The sequence below is a fragment of the Fopius arisanus genome, unplaced genomic scaffold, assembly GCF_000806365.1.
Source record: "Fopius arisanus strain USDA-PBARC FA_bdor unplaced genomic scaffold, ASM80636v1 scaffold00020, whole genome shotgun sequence".
NCBI lineage: Eukaryota > Metazoa > Arthropoda > Insecta > Hymenoptera > Braconidae > Fopius > Fopius arisanus.
In genome coordinates, this window is record NW_011887759.1 from 936,546 (window position 1) to 954,017 (window position 17,472).

The 17,472-nt window shown below is 40.3% G+C and overlaps 1 protein-coding gene across 3 annotated transcripts in view; it reads left to right on the forward strand.

The window, feature by feature from the left end:
- Positions 1-17,472, forward strand: part of Rdl (Resistant to dieldrin) — a 96,515-nt gene that overhangs the window by 36,893 nt on the left and 42,150 nt on the right. For all 3 annotated transcript variants that reach the window (XM_011301113.1, XM_011301114.1, XM_011301115.1), the window contains exons 3-4: positions 2,157-2,254; positions 8,586-8,653. In XM_011301113.1, the coding sequence (XP_011299415.1) occupies positions 2,157-2,254; positions 8,586-8,653 (166 nt within the window). The remainder of the gene's footprint in view (positions 1-2,156; positions 2,255-8,585; positions 8,654-17,472) is intronic.

A 17,472-nucleotide genomic window follows, 5' to 3' on the forward strand; every position in this document is an offset into this window, starting at 1 on the left:
CCACGCCCTCTGGAAAAGCCTCTTGAAACACTTATTTATTTTGCCTGCCGAATGGCATCTGTTGCATGAGCCTCCAAAGGGGGCATCCGCACCGAGGGATTTGTTTGAAGGAGAAAAAGCGGGAATAACCGAGAAAAACCGAGAGAAATCTAAGGGGCAAGATACCCTAGAGCTTGTCTCATTCGGTTTGATTCCCATGGATTCTAAAGCAATTACCGAGCGAACCGCCAGCGGCGAGCCGAATCTCATTAGACCCCATCGATTGATTTCCGACTCGACGGATGGAGACGTTGAAGAAGACACCCTGAGATATTCAACGAGTAGAAATAACCAAATGCGTTTCTGTTACTCTTAACTTTACCGCAGTCATCATTAATTAGAGTGGTAATTATGCGTTCTGAAGAATTTATATTTTCTACCGAGTGATCTTGAGTATTCTTGAGCGTATATCGAGTGCTCTCGAGCAGTCGAACAATTCTTATTCCTCGGGACACCGATGAGTTTGAGTTATCGAGCGACTCCTGGGCGACGGTGAATTTTAATCGAACTGACAGCAGAATGCAGAATAGAATAATGGAGGAAAATAAGCGAGGTGGGTTTGACGGTTGAGTGTTATAAAACCACGGAAGGTAGGGAGACTGAGGATTTTGCGGGGGATTGTGGATTTTATACTAATGGAGTAGTTTAATTAGTTTTGTCGTTGGATACCAACGGGTGAGTAAGAGCTCAGGGGTTTGAGAGTACTGGAGAGCCAGAGGAAAAGGAGAATCGAGGATTTATGAGGACGTTCACGCGGATATTCTTCTAATAAAGTCAGTTAATTAGTTTTTGCGCTCATTGAGTTGTCTCGTCGACTCGAAAACTCTCATCCAATTATTCTTTTTACCTTCAACATATCAATGATTGCGAGGAGGAGAACGGGATAAAATTTTCAATTAAAGGCATTTAGAAATTTTTTATTCCAAGGGGTGTGCGAGGGGGACTGATATAACTAGCTATTCGTTATCGTAACCATCATTAATTATACTCATGAATTTTCACTGCGTTTTGACTTGAAAAGCCTTGGGAAACATATGCCCCGTGCCCTGAGGCTCGTATATATTACGAGGGTGGAAGGATACGTAATTTATGGCACACCACCGCCGATTTTGGCACGGCTTCTCCCCATTCCTCGTTTAGTCTTCATTTTTCCCCTCGTTATCCAGTATTTCTCTGGCTATGCTTTATGATATAAGTATGCATTCCTCTCATTTGGACATTTTTTCAACTATTTTTCGGGACTCAATTAAGTCTGAAAGAGTAACTCCAAAGGGACCTGCCTCAATTGGCCTATTACCCTTTCGCTGGGGTCTCTTATTTTTGTTAATGTTCGCCGGTTCTTTGCCTTTTGTTTTGATATTGCGGCCACAGACTCTTTTGAGGCTCAAAGCAAACGCGCCAGTCTGGAAATTAGCCTCGAGTAGGACGCCATTTGGGGGACAGTAGCCCCGGTGGTTTGATTGGGGATAATGCTTCCAGGGGAGGGGTAAGCAGTTTTTAATGCCGCCATTAAGTACATTGTTTTACGCCTCCATTTGGCTGGAAATTGCCAAATTCAACGCTTCGAATCTTTACGAATTTCAGGATAATCAACTGACATGGAATTTAGTAAAGTCGTTAAGTAAAATTGGGTCAATTTAACATTTTTATTAATTAACCATTCATCTCGGAAACAATTGACTTGACGTGGGAATTGATGGGATTTTTACAGCTCATTTTATTTCTCAGAAATTCTTTTGATATTTCATCCTTAAATCATTCGTTATTGGGAGATATTTAACAAAATCTCAACTTAGATTCAATTAAGTATGTAGTTTTTCCTTCTTCATCTCTTTGTATGGGGAATTTCGCAATTTTCAAATAGAAATTGAAAAAAAAATTGAGTTCACTGGATTTTTAACAGTTTTTACTTGAACAGAGTACGTCATGGAGTGGAGTATTTGAAAGAGTTTGGAAAAATATCGAGTGGGGTTGACGAACGTTTTTGATGGACGTTTCTATTTCAGTATAAATCGCTTCATTTGCAGCTTGACAACTCGGCGTTTTACCATCGTTTATATATTGAATTGAATTCCGTTGTATCAATGATTTAAATGAAATATTTTTGGTTGTTTCAGTGCTGTTGGTGGCAGCATGTTGGGCGATGTCAACATCTCAGCGATCCTCGATTCCTTTTCCATTAGTTATGATAAAAGAGTAAGGCCGAACTACGGAGGTGAGTACCCAGTGAAACACGCGTTCGAACCTCTCGTGAACATCATTTTGGTTAAATATTTTTTCAATCAATTGCCTCTTTGGGATTCCCAGACAGAATTCACCGATGGTCCTCCATCGTTGCAATAATACATTATTCGTCCTGAAAATCCCAAAGATGCGTAATTCATCCCATTTTCTGTTGTATCGATAGCCGCATCAACCTCGCATCAAAATCAGTTTCAGAAGCAAAATTTTTGGCAGAAATTTCATCAGGAAAATTAGATAGGTTTCAATACGAACGTGAATAGAAAACAGATAAGATGACGCATTGAACGATTATAATTTGTCGATTAAGAAACCACCGCCGAGACTTTGAAGCACAATATTGACCTTCGACTTGCGGCAAAACTGAATTTTCACCAGATTAATTCAGTAAGGAATTAATTGAGAAGAAAGTGACTAAATGAAATGACGAAATGCTCAGAAAATATTTCCCAATACTTCCCCAAAATTTTCCGTAGCCACTTTTCGCTCCAGAATTACAGAATGGATACGTCATTTTTATCGAATTTATTCGTGCCCATGAAATTGAATCGACTGCAATAAAATCGTGGAATCCATTTCGAGGTGAATCGATCAGTGAATAAAATGTTAAATTCGAAAATACCACTTGAGTGCTGAATTAATAAACTGGTGACTAAGACGATGTGCGTACTGTACGTAAACTTCTCAATAATTCCTTCATGCTTATTTATTGATTTCCATTACCCCGCATACCTCATTCGAACTATCTTTTATTTCCCTCTCGTTTGATGTCGTGAGCTCTCTCGCGGTGGCTCCTAAAACGTTCGGATTCAAGGCAATCTTCTTTAAAATTTTACGAGTCCACGACAGAGAGGACTATAATCCTCCGTGTGACTTGGATGAAATACAGAAGATATGGTTTTTTGGTGAGAAGACAGCAATGACGAGAACACAACGTCAAGTATAAAATGAAAAATCCAGTGGGCACAAAGCGCAGGGGAAAAAAATGATGGAACATGTATCTAGAAGAGAAATATACACAACTGCTAAAAATGCCTGCGGAAGCACTTGACGGACGAATATTCTAGACAATAGAGCACACAAACTGAAAGATCCTCGGGGGAGGGTAGGGCTAGAATAACGCAAAATGAACTGCATCTACTGCATCTTTCACAAATGAGACCCACATACAAATGCATTATAAATCATTCGAAAAGAAGTCCACAATGAGAACGACAACAAAATGAAAATGAAAAAGTGAAGTAGAAACTGATGGAGCATCGCTTAAATCCCACAACAATGTGATCTCGTAATTCATGAGGTATTTGGAGTGACAACTTTTCTCCAGATTCCCCAGGAGTCGTTGGAAAAAAAAAACCTCTACCTGTCCATTTAAATAATTCATTATTAATTTACAATACTCACTCAAGTCTCACTGCTGGGAAAATGAGGAAAAGCCCCTGATGTCTTTTTCACTCCCTTTTTCCATTGTTCTGATGCTGCACAACCGGAAGTAGCGCAGGTGGGATGAGAGTTCGATACTTACAATCGTATCGAAATAAGAGCGGGTGAGGTCGATGGAGACAGAGCAATGGTCCAATCGCGCAGATGATTGTCGAGGACTTTAAAGTGAGAGAGGAAAAACTCGGTGAAATAAAATGAAGAAAAATAAAGTTGATGGGAAAAATAAACTACAGGGGTGTCAGGCAATAACCAACAACGATTGCCAGTGTTCAAAGCCCAACGATTGCTCCGTTTCAACTTTTTTTCCCCTCGGTTTATCCTTTTTACCAATGAAAATTTATATTTTTATGACACTGCAGAGTACATATGTACCTGCACAGACTTATTTTCATTTATTCCGATATTTAATTACACTGTCAACAATTCCTTGAAATTTTTATCCGCGAAGAAAGATTTTTACAAAAAATTTTTTCAACAGTATAAAAATTTATATTTATCTTAACGTATTAAATTCATATATTTTTCATATTTTTAAGAAATTGAAAAAATATACATTCCCAAAGATATTAATCATATTTTTTACCCACTCTCCCATGCACGTATGGAAAATGAATTTTTTCAATGCTAACCGCTCCGATGTTTCCGCAATCCCTGACAACAAATTGCATAATTAAATAAATTTTCTTGCTCAAAGGATATATTCAGGGACTGGAGAATCGAGTTGGAAGACGGAATTATGTGAAAATTGTTGCCGACTTATTTTTGCCCCGGCGAAAATTCCACATCGGTGTCGTAAGGGGAATGCATCAGGCAATGGTCAGCCACGTTGACCAGTTGGATTGGGGCAATTTGAAAGTGAGTGCGGGTTAATGCGCCGCAGAACTCAGTCATCCCTCTCACATCGAGTTCCATTGGTTATCCCCTTGGGTTGGTCTCTTCCACCCCTTATCGAGTCATTGAGCCGCGGGACATTGTGCTGTGGTCGCGAGCGCGGGAGAAGTCAAATTTTCGGGACACCTCGGCAATAGGGCGTGGCTCGACTTGTTCGGTAAAACTCGGATCGATGGTTGGGACGCTCGTTGCCACTGGTTACCGTTAACAGCATCCCCATTTGGTCCTGCCAGGGAGAAGGGGGTCCAAGCACACTCCTGTACAGTATACCACCCCATGTACCGCACTTTGCTGATGGTATAAACGCTACTCCGCTATTCTTTCTCATCCCACTACTCGGCCCATTGTTTTTTTTTATTTCACCCCTGCTTTTTTTCCCCTCTCCTCATCAACGCGTGAAAACAGTGAGTTGTTCAGGTGCAATAACGAGGCAATCGAGTGTGAAGAATCCTCCCCCCGTCGACAAACTGTGAGAGATGATATTGTCGATTTCGTGGAAGGGATGTAAATATGAACTTTATGCAGATTGAAGAATGCAGAGTGTACGTGGATCATTGGCCTCCACTTGCTTATGCAAGACCTCATTTCCTTTTTGTGCTATAAAAAAGAGGTGAAAAGGGAATAACTCGACCCAGATACGTCGCGAATTTGGAAAAATCACGATCCTTGCTACCAACTGGTGGTCCCTCTCTTTCCATTCAGCATCACCTCTCCACCTACGGACAGCTATTCCCGCGGCCTTTTTGGATACGGTCACGAAATTCCCGTTTTCCGGTCACGATTCTGAAAGAGCGATGGCTACGAATAGTCCCTTTCTACATCGTCTCCTTTCACGGACGCACGACTCTACACACTCTTCTCTTTTTTAAACTTACTTTTCTATTTTCAGTTTACTTCCTATCTTCATCCATCCTGGATGCTCCCTACCGGAGCTACTTCCCCTTATTCTTGTCGGTGGTGTACGAGTTACGGGACGTGACTCTCCCTGAACGAATTTTCCCGAGCTAAAGCCAATTCACCTTTCCACGTGGACCGACGGACACTTCTCTTGTTCGTCTTTCAGAGGATTTGATTCAACTGTTGGAGTATCAAGGATCCAATTCCGAACAAATAACCACTTTTAAGAGATGTCCCTTCACACAGTGAATCTCATTCTGCTTATCCTTCGCAGGAGATAAAAACAGCTGATAAGAAAATATCATCGAAAAATTAACATTCCAAATGAATTCGTTACCGATATGTGGAAATGAAAGTTAAGTTTTTAGGGTGAGCATCTTCGACATCTGATAGAATGAAATCTCTTCGTAATATAGAAGTTTCAAGAATGATGATACGATGGCATTCCACCAGGCTCATTCCTCATTCATTTGCGCAGGAAACTGGAGGAAATGAATGGAATGAATGAAATTCACTTTGAAATTTTATTCGAATTTCATGAATCGCACTGATTCGATGCCGCTCACGGTGGAAATGTATATTAGAATGCCCCAAGCCCTCTCATCGTTAATCCAAGAGCATGGAAGGACGCGGTCGAGTGCCAATAGCTACTCTGATTGCCTTCCTTCCCATTTCCTTTCCCCGTCTTTTTACGTATTTTTTTTTTATCTCCCTCTTTTACTATCTGAATAGAGTGCAAAGTGAAAAGCCCTGGCCGGAGGCGTAAGTCTCAGTCAGAGAGCACCAGACGTTGGAGAAAATGTAGTGAGAACTCATTGGTGATACATATATCTCGGTGAAGATGATCCTATAGAGGGAAAAAAGTGAGAGAACGATTTGATAAAGTACCGACATCTACGGGTGCACACGGAGACCCGTATGTGAGACTTCACAGCGGCTTCGAGGACACGTCCAATTTTCAATCTCACACTCAGTGCAAAGGAGGAGAATGTTATTACGATACTCCGGAGAGTAGGACTTCTCAGTTTATTTATCTTTCAACTTTACCGTGGCAAACGGCGAATAATGATAGACTTGAGGTATTGAAGGAGTTCGAACCGATATTTTCATATCTCGAATCCATTTATTGGTGCCAATTCTGTAGAGAGGTGGTGATAGAAATCTCATTTGAGGATGCAGAATGCTAGAATGGTAACGTAAAATCGACTCTGCGGATGTGTTCTCGTTGTGGTGGTAAATTTTATCGGAAAAGATTGAAAAATTAATGAGTTTTGATCTGCGAAAAAATCTCATACAGAAGATAAAGAGAGATTGGGTTCCGGATTGAACGAAAATAGGAGAATGCATAAAACAGAAATCATGCCGATTTTTGAGAAGTGGAGGACCAGGATTCAATTTATGCAACCCTGAAGATAAAATAGTGGAGAATCCATACATGAAGAAAGAAGATATATTCATTATAAATATTAGTTTATTGAAATTTACTCTAAACATTCACGATTTCCTCGGATATTCTACACAAATGTATCTCTATCTATATAAACGATTCATATTTCCCAAATTGAAATTCCCGATATTGTGCCACATAAAGAAATTCAATCCTCCGATCCATTCTCTCTCTCCTCTCCACCGGAAAAATTCCCGTGACAAAAACATGAAGGAATTAAAAGGCTGGCATTGTCAAGGAAAATTAAACCATGTCGTGCCGGGAAGTGTACCGCGAAAATATTATTGATTAAAAATGAAACAACGATGCAAACAGAAACAACAGTTTTTTTCCATCGGGCAAAATGAAGCGAACTAGCCAGACAGAAATTAACAACATGCCGTTACAAATATCAATCAGACTGCAATAACTATCGGGAGGTATTGGGAGAATTGTAGAGGGGTGTAAGAGAGGGTGCGACCCCGTTATAAAGGGGCTGATATGTACATGGGACCTGGGATATGCTCTCTCGCACCGGCAATATCGTGAAATACGAGTCCCTGGTGGGGTGTTCGTCACGTATGGGTTGGAGGCAACGTGGAAAACCAGGTTGAGGAGGGGTTCGAGAGGATGAGGACTAAAACGGAGATGTATCGCATTGTGGAGGGAGTAAGGTGTTAAGGGAAATGTTGTTTATGACACAAACTTTGCACTCGAGAGTATGGGTTGTGGATAAACTAAGTTTATCACGTTTTCGTAATGATGTGTAATGTCAGAGAAGTTGCTGGCAACGGGGATAACTCGACATCTGTCAAGTGGGTTAGTTGGTGGGGTATAAATTCTCCAATGTAATTAACTGTCAATAATTTTCAATGAAATTTTCGGTTAATTTAAATTAATCGGTCGGTGCGGGGAGCCAAAGGGCCGGGAAATTGTGTTCAAAGTCTCGGCTGTGTGTTAGTTATTCAACACAGCTAGCTGTCTAATATTTAACATGACAAAACATCGGACAATCAATACCATTGGGATTAATTAAATTTTCATGAATATATCACTGAGTGGTGCCATTCCAAGTATTTTTATGCCGTGTTTCAAGTGAAAGTAATTAAATTTTTCTTCTCAAAGTATATTCATCTCTAAATCATCATTGATTTTTTTTAAAGATTTTTTCGCGGCGTGATAAAAATCCTCCACAAAAATCAGTGGTCATTTTTTTTTTGTCATTAATGAATATAATTGAAGAATTGTTTATTTCACTTGGAATAAAATTGTATAGATTATTTGTGGAGGATATGGTTTCATGGTGATGCAGATGGCTAGCTGTGTGCAGACATATCCACGACACGTTCAATAACCGAAAGGAGATACAGACCAGGTCTACCTGATTCACGTTAGATTAACATTAGTTGACGAATTCGACGAATTCCAGTGAATATGTGCGACAACACTCAGCGATCCATTCAACGTTTATAACGATATCATTCGCATCTTATGTAATGAAATTATTATCAGAGTACTTTGATAATTGCGGGTATAAATTTTATTGAAAAATGAATAAATTTTTAAACAATTTTATTCGTAGCCCATTCTCTGCTTTGGTCTCTTCGGCCTACTCGGGCCGACTCAGCTATACTAACCTTCATTTCAGGTCCTCCTGTCGAGGTGGGCGTCACCATGTACGTCTTGAGTATCAGCTCGCTATCAGAAGTCAAAATGGTACTAATTTAGGTCTTAACAAGTTTCATTCAAAAAAAAAAGCTGAATCAGTTATTATAATTCTCAATTAATGTCATCCGATTCGTTCAAAGTCACCAGAATAATTTTCCCGCTACATGAATCACCCCAAACCCCCCACACCCCCCTTCTTCGCCCTCAATATATGTTATATATCTTTTAACATCCAAATGATAACACCCAGCTACCCCCCGTTTATTTTTTTTTTCTTCAACGAAATTCATTCTTACATATATCTTTTTCACGTTATGGTAATCCATGCAAATGGCATTCTATATTTTTTACCCTCACGGACACTGCTGTGGCTCTAAATGTCATCAATTCTACCGCTGAAAAAAAAATCTTCCGAATTTTCGTTACCAGTGCAATAAATAAGACAATAATATTTTATTATTCAGTATTTTATGTTCCGTCGGTGGGAGGGAAAAAATGCAGTATAAAAAATCTCGTGATTCACAACTGGTAAAAATAAAAGGACATATCGATAAAAGTGAATAGAAAAATAGTGAGCTGGACGTGGACGTCTATAATTCTGGAAAATATCGAGGCGTGTCGACGATCTATACCCAGAGTCACGGGAGCGATTTAACGGGAGAGGTCGGAGAGTTAATTACACCGGGACGCGGCACGTCGAACGTTCGAAAGGGACACATTCGTCACCGTTGGGACGATTGTAACGCCGGATGTGGGCAGCAACGATAAAGGGGTGGAAGAGATGGAAGAGGTGGAAGAGGCGGAAGAGATGGAAGAGGTAGAAGAGGTGAAAGAGGTGGAAGAGGTGGACGGTTGGTGGTTGAATCGAGTGGAAGGACAAGTGGGTGAAACAGTTTAATCGAGGGGACTCAAAGGTCCAGGTGAAGAGAGACAATTCGCCATGAGACAGAGGTGGAATTCAATGTATACACATGGAATTTCACCCCTTTCTATCGTTCTCTCCGGGTTTAGAGGGTAGAAATCGAGTGTCCGCTGAATTAGTTCCATCGCTCCCGTGATTCCCCCCGACTCGACAAGTCCGTCTATCTTAATTCGATATCCCACCGTGTCTCAACCCCCTTGCACATTCAATCTCACGGTTTTTCTCATGACCTTTAGAGCCCCACTGAGTCTCCGAGGTCATTTTAGTCACCCCTTCAAGTATATATATTTCAACCAATTAATTCAAGGTTAAATCAACTGGCGGTTTTTCTTCCGAACTCCCCTTATTACACATTTTTCTTCTCTTTGACTCTTCTCCCCTGCCACCCCCCCCCCCCTTCTCCCCCGGGATTCAAGACTGTTTAGATGACACACACTGGCACTGAGATGAATTATTATTTACAGTAGATGAATTTTAATTGTATTATTTTGTTTTAAATAAAAGAAACAAGCCCTAAGAATAAATATTCGCACCTCTTTTTACAACGTTAATCACAGGGCGTTGACTTATTGAATATTCTCTATTTACACTTTAAATATAAGTTAATGTGGTGCGTCCCTTAGTACAATTTAGAAAATAACGTGTATGTCGTTTAGACACCGGCATGTATTTTTTTACAATTTCAATATTAATAATTAAAGTTTAAAAATTCTTACAATACTTCATAATTCCACACTAAAGTTAAGAATCTCAGCGAAGTTCGATGTACATACTGTCACCCCAATATCTCGTCTGTCCATGAAAAATCGACGAAAAAATTCAAGAAATGAGCAAACGAGACGACTAGCGTCTCTAGTGATTCCACAATGATGAGATTAATTCCATCTATCTGTGAATACATATATGCTGCGAGCGAAACTTGCACCCTCCGGACGCAACACGTCTTTTATTATCCCTTCAGTATATATATATATTTTTTTTTTTCGCTTCTTTCTGTCTCCTCAGCCTCCATTCTAGCCGACAAAATTGCTCAAACTTCGAGCGAACTTTCGTGATTAGTTTGTGCTCGTAATTTTGCGTGGTCGGTAGTACACACGCCCTCCATCGTTCTCGCTTAATATTTTTTTCTCCTCTCCCCCCATGCCCCTGTGTTTCCACAGCTACAACGTTCCAGTTTTGCTGAAGTCGAGTTACGCTCGCGGCATATGCCCACCCTATAAATATATATATACATATACATATAGGTAACATGCCATCCCATTAGACGCTAGCTACTATGCCGCGGCTGCTGAGATGGGCTGCCCGCTGCCAGCACTGATAATCTTCACTGGGCCCTTCCGGTTAACCCCACCCACCCCCCACACATTATTTTTTTTTTCATACGACCCACGACAGAGACACACACACGCGGATTGTATATAACACGCACTCATGTGAGCAAATGTGAGAGGAGTTTGCGAGAGAAGGGGGGCAACAAGAGATGAGAAAAAAAAAGCCGAGGAAAAAGAAATGAGAGAAGAAGCCTCCGACGTAACTCTAGAGTCAAATGAGATGGAGCGAGTAAAAGAGAGGGTTGATTACTGGAATGATTATTCCCGTGCTTGCGACACTCTTTCGACCCTCAATTTAGAATTGGTTATCACCCCAATCCAGCCTCGTTAAAGCACTCAAAAATGAAGAACCAATGTGGATAACAAGGTGATGAGAGAACTAAACAAGAGTAAATTATAACTCTTTTGGTTTCCTGTTGATTTGATTGTTTCTAGCATGGAATAAGGGCAACGAGTCCCGTTGATTTGGTTCCGTGCAGGGTACGAGTGATTGTTCTTTCAGGGGGCGCATTGATACCTCGAATCCCCAAACTGACCCAACAACAATTAATGGAGAATAAATATTCTAGATAACAACGAGCCACCCAAAGACCTTAGGTCGACAACTGGTAGTTTAGGAATTAGGAATTTAGAGAATAGAGTAAAACCACGTGGACCAGGAAGATCGGGGGAGCGGCTTCGATTACTGTTGATGATGCTAGCCCAATAAAATACTCAAATCATAGAGACACATGCCTAAAACATTTCAAAGTTTCAACCCGAAAAAAAAACAAGCTTGACAAATTTGATGAAGATGAGAACGGCAGCAAGGCGCTTTGGTATTCTTGTTGATTGCAGGTCCACCCGTGGAGGTTGGCGTCACCATGTATGTCCTCAGCATCAGCTCCGTGTCGGAAGTGATGATGGTACAGTTTGTCCTTTCCCGTTAAAAATGTAGAAAACTTGGACTCAATCGCTCGTTCTCACACGACCTTCCCATCCTCAACCATTTGATTCTTTTTTTTTCACTCCAGCCTCACCATGACATCCCCCCGTTTCCAGGTCATTTGCAGGCACTTGAAAACCCCCATCCCCCTCCCCCCCCCCATTCATCCCCAACATCGACAGACGATGGTTTCTCCATCTCCTACGCGCATCCCAATTCTCCTGTCCTCTATCTTTCTTTGACATAAAAAAAATCCTGAGGAAAGGTATGATCATGCCTGACGTTGATGCTCGACTCATATCTCTCAAATACTCTTTATTCCAGAAATAGTAAGGGAAACCTGTTCATGAAAATCCCAGACAGTGGAATAAGGTGAAAAAAAAAAAGTAATGAAATAAAGGCGAAAAAGTCATTTTGAGCTTTAGCTTTCCTGGACTGCATTCTCCAGTTTTCAGTGGGAGACCAGGAGCCAGTGGAATCCCCCGGAATTTATCGCGACCTCTTTCCTCCCGACGGTATGCACCACCATTCACCCTCAATCCTCTTCGTATTTTTCCTCTTCCTTTACTCTCCCCCCCCCCCCCCCCGCGTTTATCTCTCTTCCGTTTGATTCCACCAGAACGTACGATATCAGCTTGAAAACTCACCAGTCCTGTCGATCGACATCATTCGTCAGAAAAAAAGGGTCCCGCGCGCCTCTTTGAAAGCCCACCCTTCACCAGCTCGTAACTACCCCCATTTCGGCGACCACTTTGGTCGATCCTTCATAAACGATACGTTTCTTTCCAGCCAGTAGTCTCAGCGGCACTTGTCGACGCAACTCCCTCTTAAAATCCAATCGATATATCGTGTCAATTTCCAGCCAACTTGATTCACAGTGAAATCTAGCTAGTCCATTCGATCGATTCCTCCCATAAATCATTACTCCCGCATTTTCACGGGGTTTTTGGTCGGGGGGATGCGGGATTTTGGTATCAATCAGCGTCATGATCACACCTCTCTTTCACTCTTGAATACTGTCCAAAGTGATATTCCATCCGTTTGTTCGAGCCCTCACCCCCTCGGCATTTCTGTCCACAACGAGCGACATCTATCCAGCGATAAAGACCTCAATAGATTCAAATCCCTTTCTTTTCCCCGAAATTCCTTTCATCCCCTTCACCATCATCCCTTTGTGTCTCTCTGTATGCGACCAGGTTCTCATTCCCATTTTCACGATGGAAGAAAGAGCTCGGATAAATATCAGCTTGAGATTTTCACCTCATTGAACAAATGGTGGATGAAGTGAGATTCACCAAAAAACTTGCTCGCAGTACATTGAGACAAACAGATATAATCTGTGGTAGCAGACAGACAATTGGAATATTTTTTATATTGATGAATATCTCACTGGCGTATTTTTAACTAACAATTTTTAGCTCGTCACGGCTGTATGGTTGGCTGAACTGTTAAAAAGGGAACCTTGTTACGTTCCGCAGTCTTCGCAATTAATCTGATATTACATTAATATTGTACACTTAATTATGGTTGAATTTTATTGACGATTGCAGTGTGTTACGTTGCATGGCCCAACTCCACGTGCTACTCGAGTCAAGGAGACAGGTTCATTCCAATCCCCGGAGGTTTAATCCAGTATATTGAATTAATTCAAGTTATCCGAATCGAATTCTACTGTACTACCCAACTTTCCTCACTTCTGTTTAGACATTTCATAACTTCAACCGCCGGATTTCCATATTTACTCGCAAAACACTAGTGTGTATTCATACTGGAGAACTTTAGTCGTTCAACGTTGGACAATCGATTGACACTTTCACGAAGCCATTCCGATCTTTCATGAATATATTACATTTTTTGGCAGACTTTCGCTAAAAAAATTATTCGTAGAACTTCAGGGCTCATTTTTTACGTAAAAATGATTATTTATTGACGTCTCCATCCATATTCTCGAATCAATTAAAAACAATTAATAATTGAGACAACTCATATAAGTCATGCTTGAAATTGTTAATGGATACTTTTCCCAATTTTTGTCTGAATTTCGAATTTCAACAATTTTTATATTCCTGCAATCATAATTTCATAACAATGTTCGCCGAACTTTAACTGTCGAGTATTGCACAATTCATTGCACAATTCATTGCACAATTCATTGGCATTAAATAAATCTAATGGTGCTGGTCTTTCGAGAGGATTGGGAAAACTTTAGTGAGACGTTCCCAATCCCCGGGCCGTTTTTTCATCCCCCAAAGTATAACCTCCTCGGTGCCAAAGTCTTCCAGATGAGAATGGGGAATGAGAAGCGTTTGAACACAGAACGCTCGGGGGAGGTTGGAGGCAACGAGACGAGAACACGATAGTGGCTTGGAAAGTCTCGAAACTCGAGGCGTTCTCCTGGTGTATATACACACCCCTTGAGGCACAACCCCCTCCCCATCGACATCTGAAGCACTCTAACGAGCCAAACCTCTAATGGAAATCCGTTACGTTGGCTTGGACCGGAAGTCGAAGATAATTTCTCGTGTCTTGGCACGACGACTGAATTTCATTAGAGAATGTCCAACTTCTGGACCACCCCCGGTTATTCCCGGACAGTCTTCCACCTTCAGATGGTTTTTCAACCATCCAATGTGTTCACACTGGTGGAGATAAAAATACTGTGAAATACGAGGGCTTGTTCCCTGAAAACTTTCAACTGGGAACACAAAAAATTCTACCGTTTCATTAACACTGATGATCAATTGATGAGAAATGAGTTTCCAAGACGTGGTCGGTGCCTAATGCCTCGATGCCACATGCCAAGAGATATTTATCACTGAGTATAATAGATTTATCTTCCGGCTGGAATCCCTTAATCCTTGACTCGAGATTCACTGGCCACTGATAAAAGTATTACCATGTATACTACGATTATTTTTTTGTATATTCTAGGTTTAGTATAATATTGTGTACAACGTTGAGAAAAAAAAACCTGTAGCATTCGACTGACGTTCTGGTTAGTACATTCAGATTCAGACCCTCACGCAAAATTTCGACCATTTGAGATAAAAAAATAGGCGAGATAAAAATTATCTCGCCACTAGAGACGTGGAAAACTTTTGTGACAAGTCATAAAAACGTCACATGACAAACATCCTCACATCTTTACTAGTGATCTTCAGTATTTATTTCCCTTGGACTGAATGTCAAAATATCAAATAAAGTTTTAAGAGGGGGGACGATAAATGTTCAAAGTTGTTGAATAAGTGGTTGAAAACCTCACGGGAGTCTTCGGATCCGTTGTGTATTGGCAGGACGAGGAGATTCGACGGTTGGAACTGAATGTACGAGACTGGACCCCAGGTGTTGAGCCCTGTGCGGAAACCAAATCAAGTCGACACTGTCACCTGGAACGTGACTCGCGATATCCATTATTTAAAAAAAAAAAAAGAATAATGATAAAATGATCATGCAAAGTCCCAGAGTGGTCCTCATCCAACCAACAAATTCCCCAAAATTAAATCTCTAACTCCTAGCATGTCCACAATCAACCGATTATGGTAAAATTTATTCCGTTGATTGTTGGCAGTAGCAGAGTTGAATGACAAGTAAAAATGTTAATTGTGATAAGAAAATTGCGTCCGATACACGGGGGCCCCCGAGGTACGCAAATGGACTCTATTTGAAAAGTTTTTTTAATAGCTAGACGAATCCTCGAAGAGTGACTCGGGTTGATGGATAACAAACCTCAATGATAAATAAATAATGATAAATAAAACGACAGAAAGTCGAGATGCTACGAGAAATAATATTGTCAGTGTGTGTGCAGTGCGCTTCTGATCGCCGCCCGCGTCGTGTATTTGCTTGTGGATCTCATATTTGTGTAAAAATATTTGTTGACATCGTGATTATACGGGGAAGAACGTTCGGAGTACCGAAATTATTGGACATTATCATTACCGAACGACTTCTCAAGACACGATAACATTACTTGGGCTTTTTTTTTTACACAGTTACCCACACGACATTTGAGATTATTACAGTGCTAGAATGCTTTTTACTATTGGTTGATAATTTCGTGCTTTGTGTGGCTTGTGTTGCTTTTTTGTGCTTGTTTGCCTACTGTCACCGCGTACCCACAACAGCATAAACAACAGTGTTGAAAAAATAACTCATCACAAAGCATCACTCACTGCTAGAAAATTATTCTTCAATTTCAGACTTAATGCGAGTTGATGAGATAAAAAATGGATGTAAGCGCTCGCCGAAGTTCTTGATTGAAATTGGCGAGGGAATTTTGAGGGATTTTTATTTAAAATGCAATTCCCCCGGTAAATTGAATAAAATAAGTAAATACTCAATAATCAGTAGATTAAGTCAACGTATGATGAATTGATGAATTTACTCCTCCATTTCGATACTCCCCCGATATGACAAGACCTCTTCAGGATTTTCCTCCTCGCAATGTTCCGAAACGACTGAAAAAAGGATTTGGGGGCTGAATTTTATGTCAACCGGGGAAAAATAACTTGGCGAGGGTAACAGTCTCATTTTTGGGTGTGAACGTCAAGGCTGCGGTTTAGTCCGGCTAGGCAAAAAGGAGACTGAGCTCCTGGAAAGAAAAAAAAAGAGAGATCTTCACCACCAGGATACCCATTGATCTTACCCGTCTAGTCCTTATCCGGTTTACCTCATACCTCTCGAAAGCACACATACAGGACTGGGTCTTTATACCTTTTTTTCTTTCTCCGCTTCGCTTTCTCCTCGTGTATACAATTTTCTAGGGTATTTTTTTGCGTATTTTCAAAGCATTAGTCGTACAGTTATTCTCCTTTTCGCATTTGTATGCTCTCGATGAAGATTATCTCGGAATACTCCGTCAATGTCCGAGAATTCTCCTTATTTGACCCCTTTTGCATTTTTATATTGATTGATTTTATATTGAGTGAAAAGAAAAATTTTTTCATCCCTCTCGAAAATATCATTCCGCTCATACGTATCGAAATATTTTGCCTGACAGGAGTAATTAGTTACTTCAATATTTTTTTTCCAATCAAGAATGAACTGAATATTTTCGTGGCAAATTCGAATGTGGGAGTAATTTTTTCGAATGGAATTTAAACCGGAAAAAATTGCCAGGTAATTGCCCAATGTACACGACTTAAGATGGAGCGATAAATTTCATTTAAAAATTCCGGGAAAACCTCCCTTATATCGCGTGCACTCCGTTAAAAGGTCGTATAGACACTTTCTCGTATTTTAGTAAAAATTTGTGCTAAAAGCCTGTACAAATATTTTTTGAAATATCGTGTATTGACTTTTTCAATTATTACAATCCATCTGACAGTAACTTTGAAGGATGATTTTTCCATAATTTTATCAATTTTTCCGTAAAACCCCCATTGTTATATTTTCAATTAAATTGGTTTTCTACTTCCAATAAAAAATCGTGAAAATTGTGTATGCGCTTTTTCGTATTTCCAACCAATTATCCTGAAAAAAAAAATGTTAAAATTTATTTTTAATACGATCTACGTATATTTTTCAATTTCACGCACAAAAAAACTGGTATAAACATTTTTTTGTGTTTCAACTGAATTTCATGTAGAAATCCAGCATTTCCAGACAAAATTAGATACAATCTTTTCACACAAAGTTTAATAAGACTATAAAAAGTGTCTGGAAGTTACGTTGAGAAGGGTTCGCACGT